General features: G+C 42.5%; 2 protein-coding genes across 3 annotated transcripts; both read right to left on the bottom strand.

Moving 5' to 3' along the window:
- Positions 1-776: 776 nt before the first annotated feature.
- LOC308313169 (elongation factor 1-alpha 1) lies at positions 777-14,206 on the bottom strand. Of its 2 annotated transcripts, none has more exons than XM_080760118.1 (8): positions 14,083-14,206; positions 11,903-12,064; positions 9,515-9,694; positions 5,632-5,928; positions 5,196-5,346; positions 4,609-4,865; positions 2,315-2,549; positions 777-1,416 (listed from the first exon to the last, which is right to left on the bottom strand). In XM_080760118.1, the coding sequence occupies exons 2-8, from the start codon at positions 12,044-12,046 to the stop codon at positions 1,292-1,294; spliced, it is 1,389 nt and encodes a 462-aa protein (XP_080616244.1). In that variant the 5' UTR covers positions 12,047-12,064; positions 14,083-14,206; the 3' UTR covers positions 777-1,291. The 2 variants fall into 2 exon arrangements, with proteins under 2 accessions (XP_080616244.1, XP_080616243.1); XM_080760117.1 differs by lacking the exon at positions 14,083-14,206 and adding an exon at positions 13,315-13,450.
- Positions 13,601-21,968, bottom strand: LOC308313168 (NACHT, LRR and PYD domains-containing protein 12-like). Its single transcript, XM_080760116.1, has 9 exons — positions 21,926-21,968; positions 19,066-20,716; positions 18,567-18,911; positions 18,029-18,199; positions 17,745-17,924; positions 17,339-17,524; positions 16,012-16,185; positions 15,205-15,378; positions 13,601-14,288 (listed from the first exon to the last, which is right to left on the bottom strand). The coding sequence occupies exons 2-9, from the start codon at positions 20,703-20,705 to the stop codon at positions 14,234-14,236; spliced, it is 2,925 nt and encodes a 974-aa protein (XP_080616242.1). The 5' UTR covers positions 20,706-20,716; positions 21,926-21,968; the 3' UTR covers positions 13,601-14,233.
- Positions 21,969-24,662: the final 2,694 nt, after the last annotated feature.

Here is a 24,662-nt window from a genome sequence, read left to right as displayed (position 1 = left end):
TGTCCACTTGTTATAAATAATATAATCTAAATACTGGGAACTGACTTGATATGATACATGTTTATATTTAAGAATAGAATTTTGTATATTGTATATAAAAAAAATCACACCTGTGTGAACTGAGTGGTGCAACTCCCCCCCCCCCCCGCCCACTATCCCTCTTTGTTTCTGGCACAACAGCGCCCCTACTGGTACTCATTATACTGGTGCTCATTAACCAACACATAGGTGAACACACAGGTGAACAAACGGACACGGACATTGCTGTTCCCCAGACGTAACAATAAAGAACACCTTGACATGTCTCCACAACCAGCTCAGTGGCCTTGTGGTTAGAGTGTCCGCCCTGAGACTGGGAGGTCGGGGTTCGATCCCCAGCCGGGTCATACCAAAGACTGAAAAAAATGGGACCCAGTGCCTCCCTGCTTGACACTCAGCAACAAGGGTTGGATTGGGGGTAAGTCCCTGCGACATACCAGCGTCATTTCTAGTGGGGTGTACTTGTACATCAAGCTGCCTCACGCTACAGAAACAGAAGATAGGCTACTGCCCTATGGGCCCCATGGCTCGGCCAAGGCTACTTACTTGACATCTCCATACAGCCTGTCACTCTGGTGGTTGCACTGTAATGATGTAATGGCTGTCCGTTCATCCCATTGCCCTATGTCTTTTCACACACACACACACACACACATTGCTCTGGCTACTACTTTGCAGTCATTTACAAATTAAACCCTAAATGATATACTGTTGATATTAGAGTCATATGTTTTAACATCTTTAATATGATTAAGACCGGTTCACAGGTTACACAGATTAAAGTGCTGGAAATGGTAACATTTTCTGTTAAAGAGCTTTTTAAGATTTCCATGTTAAAGTGCACAGTGAACATGCAAGACGCCAGTCTACTATATATGCAGGTCTTTAAAGCTATAGAACACAGAACATTACTTGAATATTGAACCGACAAAGAACATATCAATCTTATTAACAGTAATTATGATTGCACACAAACAAAAGTATATCACTGCTCTTCATTTCAGAGAGAACCATAACGCAATACCGTAATAGCAAGTTTGCAACGCTGCATCACCATAAAAATAAGTCAAATTGCAATAAAAACCTACACAGAACAGGACATTTAATCTACTGCCAATAGATTGTTTTTCCTTCGTCTGCTTTTGCGATGCATTGTGATAACTGACCAAACGTTGACGATGCTCTGCAGAAGAGGTGGAGTGTTGTTGGAGTGTCTTCGGCGAGCGTTTGGGGCAGCAGCCCAGCACGACGTTCATTTGACCTTCTGTGCCTTCTGAGCGGACTTGGTGACCTTTCCACTGGACGGGGCTTTCTTCTCCACGGCTTTGATCACCCCCACCGCCACCGTCTGACGCATGTCACGCACTGCAAAACGACCTGAGGGGATCACATGGGAGAGGGCCGTTAACTAGTTTGCACGCCGGACATGCATGGCTTTTTTGATAAAGGTTTTAAAGGAAATTCTTCATGTATTTACAGTATTTCTGAAAACACATACCGGTACTAGCAGCATGTGTACTAAAATAAGGCCTCTCCTCTCTTTATGTGAAATAAATCTACATTTATAAACATGTTATTGTCATTAGGGGCACAACAGGTAATCAATTAATGGATGAAATAAAAAAAGAAATCATTTAAATAAAATAATCAATAATCACAACTTGCGGAACAGTTTAAAAACGATTTAAAATGGAGACAAAACAAACCTGCAGAGGAAATCAAGTGACAACATGGGGAAAGTATTTACGGAACAAAAACGTTTTTAAACTGCTTTTAAAAATGTCTTGACTTGGAATTTCTCAGAGGCATTAAGGGCAGAGCGTTTCCACTGCAAATAAGGCCCCATCACCTTTTGTCTTTCATTTGGTCACGGGGATTTGTAAAAGTTCATTATCCGAGGACCTGAGGGGTCTTGCATTATCCTTAGGAGTTAAAAGGTTGAGGATGTACAGTGTGGCCAGTCCATGAAGTGCCTTAAAGGTGGTTAGGAGGATTTTAAAAACTACTCTGGCCTTGATGGGTAACCAATGCAGTCCAGCTAATACCGGGGTTATGTGTGCTCTACGGTTAGGGAGGATTCTGGCTGCAGTGTTCTGTACTAATTGGAGTCTGGATAATGAGGAGCTTAGCATTGTGTAGAGTCAAATTTGTGCGGAGCACACGCCAGTATGCAAAGACTCTGTACATGACTGTTTCCTACTACTCCCAATGTATGAATGTATAAAGAAAGCGTTTTGAGTAAGCACAAAAAACGCACTCCATTATTATTACTTACCCAGCGGTGGGTACTCAGAGAAGCTCTCCACACACATGGGTTTACCAGGGATCATATCCACGATGGCTGCGTCGCCAGACTTGAGGAACTTGGGGTTGTCCTCCAGCTTCTTGCCAGAGCGACGGTCAATCTTCTCCTTCAGCTCAGCGAACTTGCAGGCAATGTGGGCAGTGTGGCAGTCCAGCACGGGGGCATAGCCCGCACTGATCTGGCCAGGATGGTTTAGGATGATCACCTGTGGATGATCAACAGCAACGACATGTAAGAACAAAACTACCTACCACGCACGGTCGCACGGTCGCACGCACGCACGCACGGCAAAGACAAAAAGAGGTTGAAGGGATAATAAAGGTTGTGCTGCAACCAGTACTACATTGGTCATCGAGTAAACTCACATTAACCCATTCTGACCGGGCACCCATTTTGGTGTTGGCATCATGTTATGCTTTAGCTATTGAAAAATAGCAGATCTACAAGCTCATATCGCGCCACCGAGTGGCGCGATACGAGCTTGTAGGTCTGCTATTTTTGAAAAATTCGAAGAACGACTGACATTTTTAGAATCTGATCTCAGGTCAGAATGGGTTAATAAGACCAGTGTGTGTGTCCCGTGGAAACCTCGTATGAATCTGATCTCAGGTCAGAATGGGTTAATAAATAAAGCAAATTGGATCCTGATTATTTCAAATGTTTCAATGCTCATTTGTCACACTGACAGTAGCAACCATGCAGTAGTAAGTTGTAACCATCTTCTGTCACAAACACCCAACAAAACTGTTCCACATGCGCAAGCTAGCTTTATTTACATCCTGTTCGCCTGGCTGTCTGACTGTGGTCCGTTAGTCCTTGTCCAATCAGATCCTCACTGAAGACAAGCAAATACGTGCATGTCTTTGATGAGGCTTTACTGGCAAACAATCTTTTGAAAATGGCAGAAATACTAGATCTACAAAGTACAAGCCACAATGCAAGCTCACAATGGGCCCGATTCACAGAGCAATTTGCGCCCATATTTTGGACGTAACAGCATTTGCAACAATTCCAACGTTGGGTGTCTATTTGGCCATTTTCTATTTTGCGGGAGGTCCTCTCAGTCTGCCCTGAAGCTGAACCGTGAAACTTTGCTGAGTCGGTCGACACTGGCAAACACGCTGAGGGACCTAATAATTCTGCTCCAAATGCAACTGATAGCCTACAAAATGAATACAAATGGCTTGCGTTCAGTGTATGACATGCCCAAAATAGTGACGCCAGGTAGGTTGAAAGTGGTTAAAATGTATCTTGTGTAATCAGATCATTTTAATTTCAGTCCATCTATAATGCATCTTCTAACTTCTATGCATTTACACTTTTTTTTTTTAAATTTGATGTGTTTTGGAAACAACCAGATAGCTATCTGATTACTAGATGCATTTTAACCGCATGAACCATTTGAACCAACTACAAGCTCACAACTCATCGCAAGGTTCACAAAGCTATGCATTTTGAGCTGGTAGATCTCTGCAAATAAATGTAATGTGGAGTGAAAACAGGAGGGAGCCAAGGATAGACCCCTGTATATAGGGTTTAAGTGGTTTATTAATGGCACGCCTACGTTGCTGCAAGAACAAAGAATGAATGCCAAAATGTAATGCCTTAAATTAACTTAAATTAGCCTGAATTTAACCACATTAAGCAGAAGTAGAATAAGCAGTTGAATAAATGTACAGACCATTGTCTTTTGGGCTGAACTCGACTCCTGAAAGACCTTGAGCTTCTTCTCTCCCTGGTTTCTGTTTGTGTGGCCTTTAAAGTCTGCAGGTGCTCTTAATGAGCAGAGGCCATTTTGTGTTTTGACTCTGGGAAGTGTAGTTCTTTTGGGATGCTAAGCAAAAGCTCCACTACTGAGTTTTGACCGCACAATAGGCAAGTTCCGTAAGCAGCAGAGGAGTGCCATTTATGACGGTAAAGCACATCCTTGAGTGTAATATTGTGATAATACCACAGTTACCCTTATAACTAAGATATTCAATAAAAATATATATTTTTCTTTTATGACAGATGTAGCCATTACGACCTAAAATGTCCTGTGTAAACACCTAGCGTAGCTGCTCCACTGCCTGCGTGGACTGCCCAGCACAGCTGTTTGTTATGTTTTGATTAGGTGCGCAGTGATGCTCGTTTGAAGCACGGGTAGAGAGCTATATTTCAACCAATCAGATTGCTTCCTCAAAACTACCTGTGGTATAATGCTAAATTATTATAGTGACGGTCAGAGACCTTTTCGGAGCCAGCTGGTTGAACAGTATACAGACCTGGGAGGTGAAGCCTGCCGCCTCCTGGGGAGGGTCATTCTTGCTGTCTCCGGCCACATTGCCACGGCGGATGTCCTTGACGGACACATTCTTGACGTTGAAGCCCACGTTGTCTCCGGGCAGCGCCTCGATCAGCGCCTCGTGATGCATCTCCACAGACTTGACCTCAGTGGTCACGTTGACAGGAGCAAACGTCACAACCATCCCCGGCTTCAGCAGTCCTGTCTCAACACGGCCCACCGGGACGGTACCGATACCTGGCAGACAAGATGGTGAGCTGTATGATGACGACGACTTGATGTTTTAACAGGGTTTGTTGTTTTTAATCAGCCCGTTACTTAAATGTATGTCTACAGAACCTCACACACCACAGGGTTTTTCTTAATTTGCCTGAAAATAAATATATATTCCGAACTGATGTTTGTGTCAATAGTACGTTCTCACGGAGCGTGAATATAAAATATATAAAAAATAAAGCAGTGTATTAATATTGGGGAAAATGCACGCGCACACACACACGCACACATGCACGAACGAACGAACGCACAGAACAGAAAGACAGACAGACAGACTCCTTCCTTCCTCACCTCCGATCTTGTAGACATCTTGCAGAGGCAGACGGAGGGGTTTGTCAGTGGGACGGGTCGGTGGCTGGATGGCATCCAGAGCCTCTAGCAGGGTCGTGCCTGAGGCGTTGCCATCTTTACGGTTGATCTTCCAGCCCTTGAACCAGGTCATCTATAGGAACAAAAATGATAGACTCCAAATTATTCTCAAAGTGGGGTCAGGGTTCCTGGAGGGGGTTCCAAATGGACCCTCGCAGATCTGTAAAGTTATTCAGTCTGATTTGTGAGGAAAAAAAAGATTCACGTGCGTGTGGATTAAATAGGCTTTACTGTATGCGTTATGTTGCACTGCAAACGGTATTTCATGGATCCCAGGAAGATTAGCTGTCGCCCCGGTGTCAGCTAATGGGGATCCATTCAATAAACAACAAACATTGAGGCGTTACTCTCCACTAACATTAGGGCTGGCCTCCAGCATGTTGTCACCGTTCCAGCCAGAGATCGGGACAAAGGCCACCGTGTCGGGGTTGAAGCCAATCTTCTTGATGTAGGTGCTGACTTCCTTCACGATCTCCTCGTAGCGCTTCTGGCTGTAGTTGGGCTCGGTGGAGTCCATCTTGTTGACGCCCACGATGAGCTGCTTCACGCCCAGCGTGTAGGCCAGCAGGGCGTGCTCGCGGGTCTGCCCGTTCTTGGAGATGCCAGCCTCGAACTCACCCACACCCGCAGCCACGATCAGCACGGCGCAGTCCGCCTGAGGGGAAGAGGGATAGAGTCCTTAAAATGAGAGTTAAATAGAGCTATATTATATAGCTCTATTTAACTCTTATTTTAAGAGTCAAACATTGCTATACATTGTTCAGTAACAGGGGTCTCCCCGTCTTTCCAGCGCTTTAGTAAACAGAAAATACATTTTCAGGTCATGATACCGATTTAATCCAACCAGGAGAGAAAACGTAGGTTAAACAAAAGGGATGAAACAAATGAATGAGCAGACACTATTGTTAGATCATTCTGATATGTTGTTTACATGTCATGTCAAGTTGGCTACTCCATCATATTCTGTTGGTCAGCACAGACAGAACTTTAGCCCCGACCGTGTTCCAGATAGGTCATTCATATTGTCACCTTACTCCTCAGTCTTCATATCATCATTTTACCCTTAGTCTACTGCCTGTTTACTCCAGGTTGTTCTCCTTATCATCATTAATGTCATGTCATTCATGTTTATGGCCAAAATATGTTTTCATCTGTCCCATTTAATATCTTGTTCAGTCGCCATACTGTCTCTTCTCAGTCACCAAGTTATGGTAGGCGTTGTTTTTTAATGCAACATGCAGCTGCTGTGTTATCAGTCTAGTTTGACCTTGGCCTAGTAACTTAGCACAGTGCAGGGAAAGTTATCTACAGGTTGCCTGCAACGCCAGCCTCTGTGCTTTCCCGGTCTATGGCGTATGGCCATCGATGTGCTGAACCAAGGAAGATGAACTCTACGTCTGTGCTTTCCCGGTCTATGGCGTATGGCCATCGATGTGCTGAACCAAGGAAGATTAACTCTACGTCTGTGCTTTCCCGGTCTATGGCGTATGGCCATCGATGTGCTGAACCAAGGAAGATGAACTCTACGTCTGTGCTTTCCCGGTCTATGGCGTATGGCCATCGATGTGCTGAACCAAGGAAGATGAACTCTACGTCGCTACGCCATCCTCATCATCTATGCTATGCGGTGGACCAATGAGCGCTCGACAACGAGCGCCACCGCCAATGAACTTTATATCAACAAATCTGACGTGATCTGCAGTATTTAGCCTGGAACAATACTGTGAAGAGGGGGTTCAGTTCAGTGGTTCATTTGGAATGCATCTTGGAACAATTGATTATTCTAAATTATATTGGTGTATTATACTATCATATTCTGAACCATGTAGCACACTCTCTATGTAAATTGACTTTATACCAACAAAAAAAACCTTAAAACCTGAAACTTTACTCAGAACTTTATTTCATCTGCCTCCAAATAATGTTTTAAGGTATCTTTCTATTTTTTGGTAAAGTGACTGTCATTTAAAATTTAAAGGGCTACTCACTCATTTTTTCTAAGGTAAATACAGCACGGTATTTGGTCTCCGGCTGGGTTATTGAAAGTATAGATTTACAGTCCTTTCTAATTATCATCACAAAATAGATACAATTTATTTTTATCTATTAACTATTGGAACTGGAACTTTGTGGCTTTTCTGCTTACCAAAATAGCTAGACAGTCAGTTATAGACTCTATAACAATGATTACTATTGGAATAGAGAATTTTTAAACAGTTAAATACTGTTTTTGTTTTAACCAATTAATATTGCTTACAGCTTCTTTATAGACCTTGAATGTTCACTCTAAACTAGAATGTAGTGTATGTGAAATCATGTATCGTGGGTATAAATTAACCCATTCTGACCTGAGATCAGATTCATACGAGGTTTCCACTGGACACACACTGGTCTGATGAACCCATTCTGACCTGAGATCAGATTCTAAAAATGTCAGTCGCTCTTCGATTTTTCTAAAATAGCAGACCTACAAGCTCGTAGCGCGCCACTCGGTGGCGCGCTATGAGCTTGTAGATCTGCTATTTTTCAATAGCTAAAGCATAACATGATGCCGACACCAAAATGGGTGCCCGGTCAGAATGGGTTAATATCAGCTTCCATGTAAACATTAAGCACAGTAACCATGGCCAAAATCTAAATCTGAATGAGGCACTATTTAATACTACAATACTTATTGCTTCTTTGTATCATTCTTACCGAAAGGATGTGCTGTAATTTCGTACGCTGCAAAAATGCCACCCCAACTTTAGCAAGATCATCAACGCTAATGTTAAATCATTACAACATTTTGTTGAGGACTCGATTCTGACAGTAGTAGACCTCTGTTGTCAACTAAGACGGGTGTGCTAATCAAGCAGAAGATTTAAGCAAGTTTGTAGCAAATTACTGAATAATCGTGTAATTAATATGCAGAATATTGTACAATGAGAAAGTCATTATTGGAAAATCAATCCTTTCAGAGTGAAGCAGCCTCACTGCACTTTATCGGTTAAAGTTACATTTATTTTATGTCTGTTTCTAAGGCAGTGGTAGTGGTCTTCAATGTGGCGTCCGGGGACCCCCAGGGGTCCTAGAGGTGTCTCAAGGGGATCCATTCCCTATAGCTAAAATCCTTGATATTTAGGAAACAAATGGACCCATCCATAGGCGGCGGGTGCATAAGGCTAGGGAAGGCTTAGCCTTCCCAAAAATTATGCTGGGTATTTTTTTAAATATATATAATATATGTGCGCAGCATTATAGAAGGCTATTGTGTGTGTGTGTGTGTGTGTGTGTGTGTGTGTGTGTGTGTGTGTGTGTGTGTTGTCGCTGCCCCCTGGTGATCGCTGATCGGATAGGCTATACACTATACAGCATATGATTGACTACTATTGGTGTCTGTAAACCTCGTCCTTCCAGTCGCTTTGTAGCAAAGAGTAGCGCGCGCTGGTTTGTTTTGGGAAACAGCGAAATGTCTTTTTCAATGCAAATATAAAGTAGCCTAATTCAGAAGAAGAAGCTGTGAGTCGGCTGTGTCAGAACTCTGCAGCACCAGTGCCTAGGCTGCACGGTTCTCCACTGCAGCAACACTGACACGTTCAGCGGAGTGACTGCTGTCTCTGTGCCGTCTGTAGAGCCATGAGCCGCGACTCCCGGCGGGGCAGCAACACCGCCGGGTAATCTACACTGAGTACTGACTGACTCGAGACTTGAGAAAAAGACGTCCAAAAGTCGTTGTCTGTGTATAGGCTAATTCATTGGTAAAAGTATGCTAAATAACTCATTTTTAGACCATCTGGGAAATAAATAAATAAATAAATCCGCGGCGGCGGCCTCGCTTCGCTCGGCCGCGAGAGTCCCCCCCCAAACGCAATTCTATAGCCTACCCAAATGTAAAACTCACCCGCCGCCTATGGACCCATCCTGATTCTTGGTCCATTTCACTCTCAGAGTAAAATGAACACTGAGGATTACACATTGCAGATTGGGGTCCGACTTCAAATGGGGGTCCATACTCCATAGCCTAATTAATGTATATCAAATTGTGGGTCCTTGAAATTAAAAAGGTTGAATATCACTGATTTAAGTAAGGTGTCTACCTTGCTCTCACATTTATGAAGATACAGTAGGGAGCGGTAGAAAAGTATACTTATCTTCCACTCCTTACCGTACTCCCCCCCCCCCCCCCCCCCCTCTCTCGTTCTCTCTCTCTGTCTCTCTCTCATGTTCAGTGGTTCTCCCCTCCCCTGCTCTCTCTCTACCTGGGAGGTTCCGGTGATCATGTTCTTGATGAAGTCCCTGTGTCCTGGAGCGTCGATGATGGTGACGTAGTATCGTGTGGTCTCAAACTTCCACAGGGAGATGTCGATGGTGATGCCGCGCTCACGCTCTGCCTTCAGCTTGTCCAGCACCCAGGCGTATTTGAAGGAACCCTTCCCCATCTACAGGATAGGAACAGGAGAACACGCTGCTTAGATAGCTTCACATTGCCAAAAGTTAACCCATTCTGACCTGAGATCAGATTCTAAAAATGCCTTCTACAACCTGACAGTTTTCTGAAAAAGCTATGTTTCTATGTCAGTCGTTCTTTGATTTAAAAAGAATAGCAGACCTACAAGCTCGTAGCGCGCGCTATGAGCTTGTAGATCTGCTATTTTTCAATAGCTAACACCAAAAGGGGTTCCCGCCCAAAATGGTTTTAAGCACGTTAACCCCGGGGACCCTATGTTGGGCATGTCATGTCAACAGATTTACAATCTCACAGTGTGTCACGATGTGATGTGCTGTGAGATTATTGATCAGCTATTTTATAATAACCCAAGTATAGAATAGGGATTATTGTGGTTTGGTTAACATGTTAACATTTTTACTAGATCATCTATTGAGGTATAAAAGTTAAAAGGTTTGGCGGTGGTCTGGTCACTGGACATCGCTGGATCAAAATCTCCCATAGTTGTGAGATCTGGTGACGATGGCCTGCCATAGCATATGATTCTCATAGCCGTCCTTTCAGTGCCCTGTGGGCGGCAGCATTGCCATCCTGGAAGAGACCACTACCCCCTTTCTGAAATCAGCTCCTCGCCACTCGCTCTACACACTTGCTCCAACTGATGTTCACAAGGGCTCTTTATTTACCCCACCGTGAAAAAACTATAAATGAAACCACACAAACAAAACACCTTTCAACACAATGATTTATAAACACCATGGATGTATATGACATGTCATTTTTGACAGTCACGCTGTATTTCCTTTTGCTTTTTCCATATTAATGAAATCCACATGTCACACAAACATACACGATGCAATGCAATATAACTGTACAAACAAAATAACAGGTAACACAATTGCATGATGGTAACCATGGCAACGAATGGTGTCTGTTTCCTGTTTCTGCACAAGGAGGGCGAGTGTATTTCCAGTTTTTTATACCCAGCACCCTAATCAAGGGAACTTGATTCAGCTGGAGGGGCACTTCCTGACGAGGGAACCTCCCGAGAGCACTTCAAGTCAAGGGACTGGTTTCAGAAAGCCCTACCATCAAAGTAGACACTTGCTCACTAGAGGAGAATATGGTGAGGATGACTGACACATCTTTGTAGACCAGTGCCAATGGTTTTGCGCCACTGAACTCTCAGAATCTGAATGAATGTTATTGTCATATCACAGGTTTACAAGGTGTAAAGAAGTGGGTGAAATTAGTTTTTGTGCAAAGAAAGAAAGCATCAGGGCAGAGACAGGGAGAGCAAGGAGAAAGGAATAGGGACACAAACAGGACAGGTCAAAGACAAATCAAAACATTATATACATAGCATAAACTCTCAAATGTGCATTGGTCTTTGTAATGAGGGGTTTACTACAACATCCCTCTCTATGTAGTTGCTGACAGTCCGATCGTCTCCTGCATTGACATTCTCAGTCACCTGACCTGACAGATAGTTGTTCTTCTGGATTTCCTTACATTTCATTGATGCTCAAGCATCACAGTCATTGAAGACTTTTGTTGTCTTTCCGATGCAAATGTCACTTTAGTCACCATTATTATTGAAACACAGCCAGTTTAACAGTCTTGAGCTAACTGTCTGAAGCTCCTGCACGTACACTCCAGTAATGAACCCTCTTTCATAGGCAGTAAGCCTTGCGGAGCCATGAGGCCCATAGGTCAGGAGCCATGAGGCCCATAGGTCAGGAGCCATGAGGCCCATCTGTAGCTTGATGATGCTCTTGAAGTATACCCCCTGGACATGACGCTAGGCTGTCGCAGGGACTTGTTACTTAACCTCAATACAACCCTTGATGCTGAGTGCCAAACCGGGATCACATTGAGTCCCGTTTTTAGAGTCTTTGGTATAACCCGGCCATTTTATCTTGCCATCTTGATCAAAATTGAGGAAAATTGGTAAAGTATCCTACTATAGATAATCACCTTCAATGCTTTTTACATTGTAATGCTGTACAGCAAATGGTTCTGTTTGTGCGTAGAACAAAGAGCCTTCATGGGCCAGTGTCAAATAACTCCAATGTGACCAAAACATAAACATTAGCAGCCAGTGGTATGGTACATCGAAGCCCCCTCATGCAGTGGAGGAAAACAGAATACAGTAAACGTACGTTCTGGTAAATTCTACCCAAATCTAGGCATGTCCTACCTCGGCAGCCTCCTTCTCAAACTTCTCGATGGTTCTCTTGTCGATGCCTCCACACTTGTAGATGAGGTGGCCGGTAGTGGTGGACTTCCCAGAGTCCACGTGGCCTATCACCACAATATTGATGTGGACCTTCTCTTTCCCCATTACTGCTCACCAGCTATTCTGAGGAATAAGGGGGTTAAAAGAAAGTGTCAGCTAATGCTCAATGTATGTACGGCCGTGCAGTGTGCCAAAAATAGCAGATCTACAAGCTCACAAGCCTTGTGAGCTTGTAGATCTGCTACTTTCGGTGCACCACGCCTCAGGTGTGATGTATGATTTTCACCTTGACAGGATAGGCCTGTATTAGAAGTGATAATTATGTAGTATTGAAGTATGCGTCTCTAACACATCAACATAATTTGAAATAACCAGGCACCATACCAGTGTAACTTATTAACAGTATGAATGAAGCACAAGTAGCCTAACACAATTACATCATTGGTAATTTTATTATAATTATTTTCTTCATGCTAAATTAATATCTGCCTTGAGAGATTATGAGCATGAATACAAAATATGTGAGACAAAATACACGCTTTCTTATTTCTCAGCTTTCTGAAAGCTAAAATGTTCTCATATTTCAACCCATAATGTTCAGTGTATACAGTCATGATTGAAGACACCGTCTGTTACCTTTCCTAACTTTTCCATCTTACAAAAACACCATAAATTGTGCCTGTGGCAGAGGAGGGAAGGGCTGCAGTGTGAGGTTACCCTCTCTCTGTGCAGGTGCTGGCTGGCTATTGCATCACTTTGTTTACCTGAGTGTACGTCCCAACAATTCGTGTCGTACGGAATGCGGCATCTGGTGACAGCATTTCACTATCCGAGTCGGTCATAACATAACAGTTTCAGATCTGACTTTGATGATGATCATCATTGAATTTGATTAACTTGTCTTGACAACAAACAACTATATTATTCGCGATAAATGGCAAAATGGCAATTAATGAATCGAATTAATAAGAATGAACCTTGCGATGCACATTAGACCTTCGTGTTTTTTGCATTGCAATGCATAGCCTACTGCAGTTTACAAGCATTTGCATGTTTGAAAGAGAAATGCCCGCATGATGGTGGTGGACGGAGATGTTATTCCTCATTCAAACTGCGCCATACGGCCTCATCATGACCAAAATGAATTATGCACTTTCCCACTCCGCAATGTCAAACTGTTTTTTGACGCTCGCATTTCTCATAATCTTGCATGCCAGATGCACTCGAATCAATTGTCCAATATATCCCTGATATTCATAATCATGACGGACTGTGCACTGAAGCACATCAATGAAGGCTGCCAGTGCTGCAGCATAGGCGGTTGTTAAAAGTTTATATAGCCTAAACGATGGTTTGATGTATTCTATTCTTACCCGTGTGCGTTGTATACTAATGCAGAGTAGGACGAAGATGCTGCGTGCTGTTCTGAAGACTTCATGCACTGCGCTGCAGCCAACCGGCAAAAGGCGTCATGCTACGAAAATAGCCGATTTGGATCGGCTATTATCGGGTGTTTTAGGACGAAGACGACTACCCCAATCAGGATTCATCTGCGCCCTCAGTGGGTTTGTTGTTTAACTTTAACTTTGGTGGCCACTAGATGGGGGTGGTGCACCACAACAAACCAAGTCTGGTAAAATTAACCACCATTATGCATATTTCTTTGTAGAAAATAAATGTCACTTTTTATTGTACAGTGTTGCAAAGGGTTACCAAAAAGTCTGCAATGCACAGCGCAAACAATATTGTGGATATGTACCCGATAAATAGTTATTTTATTGGTCTACTCTATCCTCTCCAATCTTTGGATTGTTGTTTTTATGTATTCATTTAAGGGATACATTTTACATGCCAACTGTCGCCCCACCCCCAGCAAAGGCACTTCTTGATGCAATAAGCCAAAATCAACAAAAAAAATGAACACTATCATTTGAGTACACAAAACACTAAAAGGATTTGTTAAAAGAAAAACTCCATGAGCCGATTTAAAAAAAGGTTTTCAAATGCAAATAAAATCGTTCAAATGCTCATATTTTGCCGTTACCGTCAGTTCAATCATCTGTTTACATGTGACAACACCTGTTTTCTAATTAAAGTCAAACAAGTATAAATTAATGGAATCATACATTATAGTGATGTACCTATAATATAGCTATTGACAAAGAGATCATTCCACCATCAAGCAGAGGCTAAAATGTTTGAGGCATCGTGGAAGTTTGATGCAGTGGACTTCAATGGTCAGTTGAAAATGTTTGAGGCATCGTGGAAGTTTGATGCAGTGGACTTCAATGGTCAATTGTAAACTTTAGTGTTGTCTTCCTCAACCCGCTGGTACTCCGATGAAATGCTGCAATATCAGAAGAAAAAGAGTGCACACACACACACATTTTGGTAATCAAATGTTTCTCCTAATGCAAAGCTGTGTTCTAAATGTACTGTGTGTGTGTGTATTGTATTTTGTGTGTACTTAAAGTGCATGGACTCCAGTAAGGTGAACAGAGAGGTTAAATTGTTTTCACTTTGTAAACATGCAAAACAGTATTCCAGTCCCACTGATATTTGAAGCACCCGCATACTTTACATTGTCATTTTTTTGCACCTGGTTGATTTTCTTTTTGTCGCTTTACAGTCTGTACATTAATGAGTTAATCTGTTGCTGGACTGAACTAAATAAGAGCTGGTTTTGGAACACTGTGCCAGGGAGGCTTACAGAATGGACTCAACATTTGTACTGAGCTCAAAGACAGTAGAAGACACTAGTCAAAAATCGCAGAATGTATCATCAGAATAGTGAGACGTGTTTTAACTCTGATGTAATGTTTAACCTGAGTGGAAAATAGAGATGCACGATATTGACATTTTTGGCCGATATCCGAATTTGCAGGGTCATATCGGCCCATACCGAATCCAATACCCATTACATTATTATATTATATTTAACCCATTGCTGAATTTTTACCTTTATAATTTTTGTTTTGCTGGTGAAAGTAGATAAGCCCCCCTCCAAACTTACAGCTGACGCTCTTAAAGAGACAGAGACAGGCAGACTGGCTGCTCTTCGATTACAAAGCCATTAACGGTCACAATGTTCGGTGAAAATAATCTGGATTATTTTGAGACCGATCCGATTTGGCCATCATTATGGCCGTTACGGTCAATTCCGATACGCTACCGATTATATCGTGCACCTCTACTTGAAAACAAACTACCAAATCAGCCTAGTGTTCCACCTTCCTCCAGGTATCATGGACAGGAAGACTTACTCGAGAGTGTGCAGCTGAAACACCGGGTTGACCAACAGATCGGTCATCACGCAGACTCCCATCTCGTCCAGGTCGTTGCCCATCAAGTGCAGCTCCGACATGTGCGTGGGGTTTGCCCTCAGGGCGTTGAGTAGGAACAGAACACTATTCGAGGTGAGCCCACAACGCCTCAGTCTGCAGGGTGGTCAAGAACAAGTCATTATGTCTTATTCCAGTGGTTCTCAAACCATTTCATGTCAACAAACAACCAATTTAACTCTCAGTTTGACATGCATTAGGCTACGGACTCCCATTTAATGCCATTTCTATCTCTGGGTCACCAATTTATATTTTATTTCAATGTTAATTTAGGTTTGGTTCCATTTGTACACTCTCATAAGGGTCAATCATTTAGCTGAGGACCCCCTGGAACTCCCTCAAGGACCCCTGGAGGTCCCCGGACCCAACTTTGAGAACCACAGTCTTATTCAATTCCATTTAAAGCCACAGGATGTTCAAGCAGATGGACTAGGCTTCCAACTGATGTATGAATTGCTGAAACCTTGTCTCTCCATATTTAATTTCTTTGGTGGGGTAAATAAATTACCTACATTGTCGAAAAGTAGATAAAATGGACGCAATGTGAGCTTGTATATCTGCTATATTTGATATGAATAATAATTAAAGTGAAAGCGGTCCGTCTGTGGGTTTTCAAAGCATTCAACCTATGAAAATCTTAACAAGAGCTTGTGATTTGATTAAGTAATAAATACATGACTGGACATGCAAGGTTTTAATCCGACAGACATTATGTTCATGTATACTTACAACAGCTTGTCTATTTGACAGTCAGCACTTCGGAGTCCCGAACAGAGCCTTTTCATTCCCTTGTCTTGAATGTCGTTGCCGCAGAGGTCCAACTCAGTGATCTCACTGTCGCCATGGGCCAAAGCTGAAGCCAGCTCCGTACAACAGCCCTGGGAAAGGCTGCAGTGGCTCAGACTGGGAGAAAAAGGACATTTCTGTTATTATTGCCTTTAACCCATTCTGGGCGGGAACCCGTTTTGGTGTTAGCATTACGTTATGCTTTAGCTATTTTTTTAAACTATCAGGCTTCAAGACATTTTTAGAATCTGATCTCAGGTCAAAATGCATTAAAGAACCAACATTCTTCCGTGTGTTAGAATCTGATCTCAGGTCAGAATGGGTTAATAACCCCCCACACAATGGGACACCGTGTAGGGTGTACCAAAAAAAAGAAAGAAAAAACTTGAGAAACACTGAGTATCACAATTATGTTTAGTGATACCAGTGAAACACCATCTGATTTTTTATTATTAAATGTTTAACAATGGTGCCATTATGTTGGATGTTACAGGGCCTGTGACAAATAATGATTACTCAAATTGTGCACATACGTGCACAATTCTTTATACTGATAATTCCTTGTCAACATTCATACCTTGTGATGCACAAAACCTCCATTTTATTTTCTACAGCTGTGCCAACAAGACAAGCACTAACAAGCAGAACAAATAAGAAATAAATGATCTTGGTACAACAGCTACTCGATCGCAACACTTTTCAACCACGGTGTTGCTCATCCTCAAGTCTGCCTGGATGCTGAGTCGCTAAGCCTGAAAAGCAGCGCAATTGAATGGCTTCTACATCGAGCTTTATTTTTAGACAGGTTTTTTTCCCTGCTCGTCTTGTTGCCTGCATGTACAGTATCTACTATGCCGCCGTTACAGTCCTGTACAAAATGCACCCCCCCCCACTGCCCTAGGGACCCCCGGGACATGCTCCCTCCACCTTACACCAGACGGCGAAACACCCGCCGATGCACAGCCACACCAGAACATGCTCTCGACCCCCCAGGCTCCAAAACACGGACATTGGACAGAACTTTTCTCTACACTGCTGTCCAGGTGTGGAACAGCCTATACCAGAGCATGTAGTGTTGTAGACTCCATCACACCCAACGGCCTTCCAGCCTTTAAACGCAGAGCTCACAGATATCTCCTGACCACCCCTCACACTGACTGTTGAGCTGCAGTGAACCATTTGATTGGCCAATGGATATGTATCTTATCTTACTTGGCCATTGTTCACAACTGCATCGGGGGAAAAAATGTATCAATTGAATTGCATTTACTTCAGCGTTTTGAGGTGTCCATGAGGCTTCTTCAGTCCTTCAGCGATTGCTTTGACTCCGGTGTCTTTGATGTAGTTCATGCTGAGGTCCAAGTCTTTCAGCACGACTGCTTTCTCTTTGTCTGCTGAACACAGAACCCTCGCCAAATGAACGCAGCCCACGTCGGTGATTCCACATCTTGAAACACTGAAAGATTAAACATGGCAAATCATTATTAACAACATTATCCAACCATTTATGCATACATACCAATATATTTAAAATAGTGAATTAGGTATTTCAAGATGTCATTTCCTCACGCTTGTGCACACAATACATTTTCAGACGAAGGCGTGACTTCTTTGGTATAGTATATATAAATGTATTTTTAAGAGAGCAAGTCATCAAAGATGGAAAGAAACCTTACTTCAGTTTCTCCACCGCGCATGAATCCATTCCTCTGCAGATCATACGGAAACCCAAGTCTTTCAGGTCATTGTTACTCAAATTGAGTTCCAGCCGAGTTGCGTTCCAGCTCTGCGGGTCTGACTTCAAATCTTTGAACAGGTTTTCACAGCTTAATGCTGTGAGCTTGCAGCAGTACATCCTGCCAAAGAAAATGGATACGTTGACACACTCTTAACAAATGCACATTACACGCAGTATGTATGAGAACACTGTGACTCAGACGCATATCTTTTGGCTACTCACTCGAGCGTGCTTAGCTTTGATATATCAATGCTCCGGAAGATCTGCATGGCTCCCGCGTCTCTGATGTCATTGATGCTCAGATCGAGAGATTTCAGATGGTGGTCGATCTTTTTCTTCAGAGCCGTGGCCAGGAACCCACAGCCTTTCTCCTCAATGTTACACTGCGACAGCCTATAATTGCATTTGACATAAGCTTATCACTTTACAAACGGCACCATATATCCGAGCATTCCCCATAACTTGAAACAGCAAAAAATACTTTTGTGTGTTCTTACTTTTAAGTTGCTCTGGAGTAAGAGCTTCTGCTAAATGCCTAAATTGTAATTGTAATGTGCACTTTGTTCCTCCTAGTTTTACATTAATTTTGGTTCTCCAATTCTTGTTTCTTTTAGAATATTTATATTAGTAATTTGTATTGTTATTATTCCTACTACTAGTACTACAAATTAGATTTCTAGACTGCCATTATATTTTTGGGGGAAAATACTGTAATACATCATTTAGCCTACCATATATCCCACTACCAGAACTTACTTACCTCAGAACTTCTAAATGGCAGCCTGGAGATCCGATACCCTTCGAAAGACTCTGGAGGCCATCATCTCCCAAGTTGTTTGCACTGAGATCCAACAGTCTCAGATTGGGGGAAGACATCAAGATTACAGCCAGGTATGAACACCCATGGGATGTCACTCCACATCCATGCAGCCGAAGCCTCTTCAGCTTGCAGTCATCAGAATTCAGCCCCTCCAGAAGTTTCTTCACTCCGGTATCGGCGATGGTGTTGTACCCCAGGTCAAGCTCTCTCAGGTGGGAGTCTCTGAAGCAGAGGGCAGACACCAAGGCTGGACAAGACTTCTCGGTCAAGTTAGAGAAACGCAACCTGCAAGGAACAAACATAACAGACCATTTTAGAAGTTCATTTGTATTCACTCAGGCACACATTACTAATGAACATCTAAGTATACATCATGTGTACATGTAAACATTAACAAGATATGACAATAGAGAAAACCTTGAACTGAACATTAACTTACACAGCTTTCTTTGACTTCAAAATAGATGGCAGGTGTCTGGGGAGGCTCTTATCATTTCTATTTTCCACAGTCAGACTAAATGCGTCTTGCGTTCCTTCCATATAGTTGGTCCTTTGGAGCAGGAATGACCAGTGCAATGATGAAAATCCTGGTAAAGGGGGCTCTCCTGATTTGACATAGGACTTGACATCCGTCTTAAGAATTTGGGGGTCAAACTCGTTGAGACAGTGGATCAGGCTCACGGCATTATCCGTCAAAATGATCTCCAGGATCTTCAATTCGGTGTGGTGCACGGGTGTATCTGTGGGCATCATTAGACCACGCTCCTTCAGGAGGCCAAAAATGAAGCGATACAACAAATCTCGTTGTCCATCAGTGCTCTTCACGGCCTCATCCACCATGGCTCGGCAGGCCTGGAATAGGTTTTCCGAGGGCAACCTGTCCAAGGTCTCTGATGCAGCGAGGTACTCGTGGATGACACGGTGTCCAAAGCGGTAGACTTTCATGGCTTCGATCCCTCTCTCTTCTTTCAACAGAAGCGGGCAACGTTTGCAGAACCTCGTTGCTTCCTCGACACTTATGCCACTTTCTTTAAGGTCTTCTGCGTACATTATATTGTCCTTGCCAAATCGATTTAGTGCGAGCTTCTCCAATTTTCGAAGTATTCTCTCGTCATTCTTCACTTGAGCCTTGACCAGTTTAGTGAGGATCTGGGTCAGATTCAACGGCGTGATCTCAAACTCGCAATCCGATTGCTTTACATGTTCCTTCAAAACATACGCAATGTTGAGGCACACCTGTGGGATCTGGCAAAGGAAATGAAGGCTCCTTGACATTTTCACATGGTCAAAGGCCCTGTCGGCTATCTCCGTATTACACATGGTAGATCTGAAGAACTGCTCCTTCTGCTCATTACTGAATCCTTGCAACTCGGTCACCTTAAGCACGTGTTCAGAAGGGATGCGCTTTGCTGCCGATGGTCGGGTAGTTATCCATATATGGCAATCGGGAACTAGATCCCCCCTGATGAGATTGGTCAGGAGACGATCGACCGTGGTGTCTCCTCGAACATCTGTCACAACTGGATTGCTGCTGAAGTTTAGCGGGAGCCGGCACTCGTCCAGCCCGTCAAGAATGAACCAGACTCTGGGTCCTTTCAAGCTGGAAAGTTCAAGCCCTCTCAGGTCTGGGTAGAACGTGTAGAGGAGTTCAACAAAGCTTAGTTCTCTACTTTCCAGCAAATTCAACTCCCAGAACGAAAGAACGAACAAGAGGTCGATGTACTGGTAATCCTTACACTCGACCCAATCAAGTGCGACACTCTGGACTGCTAAGGATTTTCCAATTCCAGAAATTCCCAAAGAGAGGAATGTTCTTCTTCTGCTGTTGCATCCTTTGCAATCACAACACACGACTTGCGAAAGTGAGATGGTCTTGTTGACTATCCAGAGATGAAGCGGTGACTTATCGATGAATCTGAACTCATGCTGGCTCAGATCATGCACGCTACTACCAAGAACGTCATTGGGATGCTGCCCCTTGCTGCAAAGTCTGATGGGAAACTGCAGGGACTTGTCCCCAGTCAGAGCCTCACATTTCTTCTTCAAGGAGATCTTGAGCACATCTTGGAAGCCCATCATGACTGCCTTCCCTGATACAAAGAGAAATTACACAAAATAATTCAGATTAAAGAAAATTAACGAGATGTGCAATATCATTAACCCATTTTGACCTGAGATCAGATTCTAAAAATGTCTTCTACATCCTGACAGTTTTCTGAAAAAGTTATGTTTCTGTCAGTCGTTCTTTGTTTTTCAAAAATAGCAGACCGTAGATCTGCTGTTTTTCAATAGCTAAAGCATGACATAATGCTAACACCAAAAGGGGTTCCCGCCCAAAATGTGTTAATCCAGTAGCTTATACCATTACCAGGGCTGCCGACTGCATTATTTTCTTAGCCATGATTATATCGATCACATTTTGATTAAATGCATAATCAAGGACACAGAATGTATTTGTATCGTTTATACATCAAGGAATAATATATACAATACAATTTAAATATTTTTTTTACAATCACTCAATTCATCTGATTAACCACAAAGCTCTATTTGAAAACGGCACAGCACCGTTTTACTTTGTAAAACCGAACCTTGAGAGGGACAGACAGTAAGCTGACAGGAAATGGGGAGAGATGGGGGGGGGGGGGGGTGTGACATGCAGTAAAGGCCGTCGGGATCGGGAGTCGAACCCGCGGCACACAGCCAGACTTGGACTACCGGCCAACATGCCTGGACCGCTAAGCCACGGCCCAGGCCTGACTTTATTTGCCACGTTTTTTTCTGTTTCTGTGGTGTTTGTGCTGGTCAATTTAATACCTGAATTCTCTGTACCATATTATTTATTGTAAAATAATATATTATAAATATATATATATATATATTAAAAAAAGACTATGGGGAACACAGTGGAAATAAGTCCTGGACTTTATAGTCTTTATTATTTTATCCTCGAAACCAACATGTATGTGAGTGTTTATTTTGTCGTTCAATAACTATGAGATGGATTAGGTTCAGAACTTCAGATTCAGAACAGTTCCATCTCAACAAATACAATACACACGCTATAATGTTTAATTTACAGCCTAATGTGAATGTTTAAATACTACAACCTACAACCTACAACCTGTTTAACTGTCACGCTGACAGTATCAGGAAGTGGAGGGTTGGAACGTGCACGTATGTAATGTAGTTGTTCCTTTGTCATAGTTAAGCTATTGACTAATTTAATACATATGTCCACTAATTAACAATGAGCTGGTATTAATTCATGACCAGCCAATACACTACACGCATCTTACCTGCACAATAGTGCACATTCCTCACTGTATTTTGTAAGCTTCGTACGTACAGCCTAGATGCTAACAATGCTAATAACTCAAGGCGATTTTTATCGAATTACGACAGTGTCGCGAGCGAGCCAGACATTTCTGTCGCGAAGCTACAAGTGTCGCGAAGGAATACATAGCAAAATGTAAGCACACACACACTCAACAAGTTCAATTGAAAATACCATGTATACTATTACTCACACTTCAGTGTATATTTACCTGCATACTAATTCATTGCATGTTTATTTCTGTACCGTTTCAGTTTTACAAATTTGCCTGCAGAGACTTCAGTAAATAGAAGAAAAGTTAAGCCTTGTCTGGAGGGTATGCGTGTGACATCAGCATACCCGGAAGTTATGCAGACACTATTGACTGAGTGACATAAAACGACTTTCTGGCCTCGACAGCCCATACATCCAAACAAGTCCTTATTTGATTGAATTAAATTACTTTAAACAACATTAAATTAACTTTGTCACTCACTTTGCCACTCGATCCCCGTTTTTACTACTAACTTTCGGGTGAGAGGGGCTATGGACCAGAGCTAAACCAGTAGTAGCATACCAAACTCATTTACCTCAGAGAATGTTTTAATTCTGGATAAAATCATAAAAATTGTCTAGTCTAATCTAATATAATAAATGGATGATCAGATGCAGGAGTTTTCTAGCCTGGCTAATAAGCCAGACCGAATCAGCCGTTGATTTGAGTCTGGCTTAGCCAGGCTAGGAGTTTTCACGACTCATCTAACTGTAACTAGGCCACCCCCGACCATCACTGCGAAAGTGCATAGTAAAAACGGGTACGCATCTCGCAAACTGTTAACTAGCTGTATAGCTGCACGTGTTGCAAGGGCAGTATATAGTTACCAGACAGTATGTTGTAATGACGGGTGGGTCCAAACTTTGCGCACGCTGACGTCATGACAACCTTCTTTCTTTATGTTGCTTAAATTAATCAAAGAAACGAGGTACAACAACAAGGCACACAGTACAGTGGTAAAGGCTGGATAGCTAATGAATAGCCTATTAGAGATGAGTCGGTCATGAACGAACGAATCAAAATAACTAGTTATTTTTGGTGAACGAAACCGATCCGGTCACTTCCGTGAACGATCCGTTCAAAAGGCAAATGACGGGGAGTCGCCCGGCTGCTCTTCTCATTCAGTGCGAGGCTGCGAGAATGCTTGGGGAATGGGAAAGAAAACGGGTTTACGAGCGCCCCTTGTGGTCAGGTTCCTCATTCGTGAGTCTGCGTGACAGACTTTGCAATAACAAATACGTATACTGCCCCCACCTGGGCAGACGGCAGAGTCGTTTACTCTACTGTGGAATCTGCACGGCCACATTGCAATTTGCAACCTTTAGTTTACAGTCTATGACGGTGCCAACAAAAACATTAAATGCCATTAACAATTAAGAGACAATGTGACGTAATGAGTTACAAAAGGACGTAGGTTTTCCCTTCATTGTCAATGGCGTTTATTAAACAAACATTGAACTAAAGACAAACATTAAACCTCTATATAGGCCCTTCAACAGGGGCGCTTTGGTGCACTGTCCGCCAGATGGCAGACACGCTTGCGTGCTTGCTTCACATTACAATCACATTTGTTTCACAGATGCTGCTGTGAATCCATACCACCCCTGGCAGAGTCAGGTTAAGGAAAGTACAGTTCAATTGATACAGGGTCTGCTATAAGAGGATTTAAAACCCAAGAAAACCTATGGCTTGTTTCCATTGGGGTCTTTTATTCAATTCATCAGAGAATTATAGAGTAGAGACTAGGTTACTATACTCAATAAAGTGAGTTGAACTTTATATCTGCCTTTGCTTTTGGTTTTGGGTCCTATATTTGTTTGGTGACTGAATTATTACTTACGCAAGCAGAGCGCGCAAGTACTGCGATCGGCTGGGTATGTATGTCTGTGTTGTCCACCGACTGATAAGTATGTATGCATGTGTGTGTTGTCCACCGGGCAATAAGGGACCACCATTCTTGATGACGTCACGTAACTAAGGTATGTACATGTATGTATAGGTATGTGTGTATGTAGCCTTGCGTTGTGATACTAATATACTGAATATACTCGAAAGACTGTTAATTTAACTCTCAGAATTACACAACATTTTACTGTGCGAGTGGAGTTTGTGACCTTTTGCTTTCAGTGGTTTATAAAACCACAGAATGCAAAAGTGTAAAGTTAAGACATACTGTTGACAAATAATTAATTCAGAAATAATCCTGCTTTGCACACACAATTATCCATTAAAACATTTATTAAATCATGTATGGGTCTCATAAAAAATGGTTGAGAGTAGAAAGTGCAATCTAATTAGGACAAAGACATAGATCAACTTCACGACCTTCAAAAAATTGAAAACAGGAAACAATAGAGGGTATGTGCATGCATAAAGTGAGTGTCAAATCGAGTGGCAAAGTTAGTTTAGTGTCGTTTAACATCATTTAATAGAATCGGATAGGACTTGTCTGTTTGGATGTATGGGCTGTCAAGGCCAGAAAGTAGTTTTTGCCACTCAGTAAGGCGTTCCTGCATAACTTCTGGGTATGATGATGTCACGCACATAACCTACATTATTAGTATATATACCGTATATATTTGTTCTGCCTATTGGGGCCGAAACCAAAAAGACAGAAAAGGCTTTTTTAGCCATTTTCTGCCGAATATTTTCTGCCGACGAATAT

Source organism: Protomyctophum bolini (genome assembly GCF_963924005.1).
Source record: "Protomyctophum bolini genome assembly, chromosome: 3".
NCBI lineage: Eukaryota > Metazoa > Chordata > Actinopteri > Myctophiformes > Myctophidae > Protomyctophum > Protomyctophum bolini.
This window is presented reverse-complemented; position numbering and strand designations above follow the sequence as displayed.

Bases quoted from the DNA above. Each gene is read 5' to 3' on its own strand.
- LOC308313169 (XM_080760118.1), bottom strand. From the start codon at position 12,046: ATGGGGAAAGAGAAGGTCCACATCAATATTGTGGTGATAGGCCACGTG. The intron at 5,347-5,631 runs GTTAGTGGAGAG...TTGTTCCTATAG, and splicing joins TGCTGGAGGCCAGCCCTAAT to ATGACCTGGTTCAAGGGCTG. The intron at 2,550-4,608 runs GTCTGTATACTG...GATCATCCACAG, and splicing joins CGGCAGGCTTCACCTCCCAG to GTGATCATCCTAAACCATCC.
- LOC308313168 (XM_080760116.1), bottom strand. From the start codon at position 20,705: ATGATGGGCTTCCAAGATGTGCTCAAGATCTCCTTGAAGAAGAAATGT. The intron at 17,925-18,028 runs GTGAGTAGCCAA...TTTCTTTGGCAG, and splicing joins TCAAAGCTAAGCACGCTCGA to GATGTACTGCTGCAAGCTCA. The intron at 15,379-16,011 runs GTAAGTATACAT...ACCACCCTGCAG, and splicing joins TGTCAAATAGACAAGCTGTT to ACTGAGGCGTTGTGGGCTCA.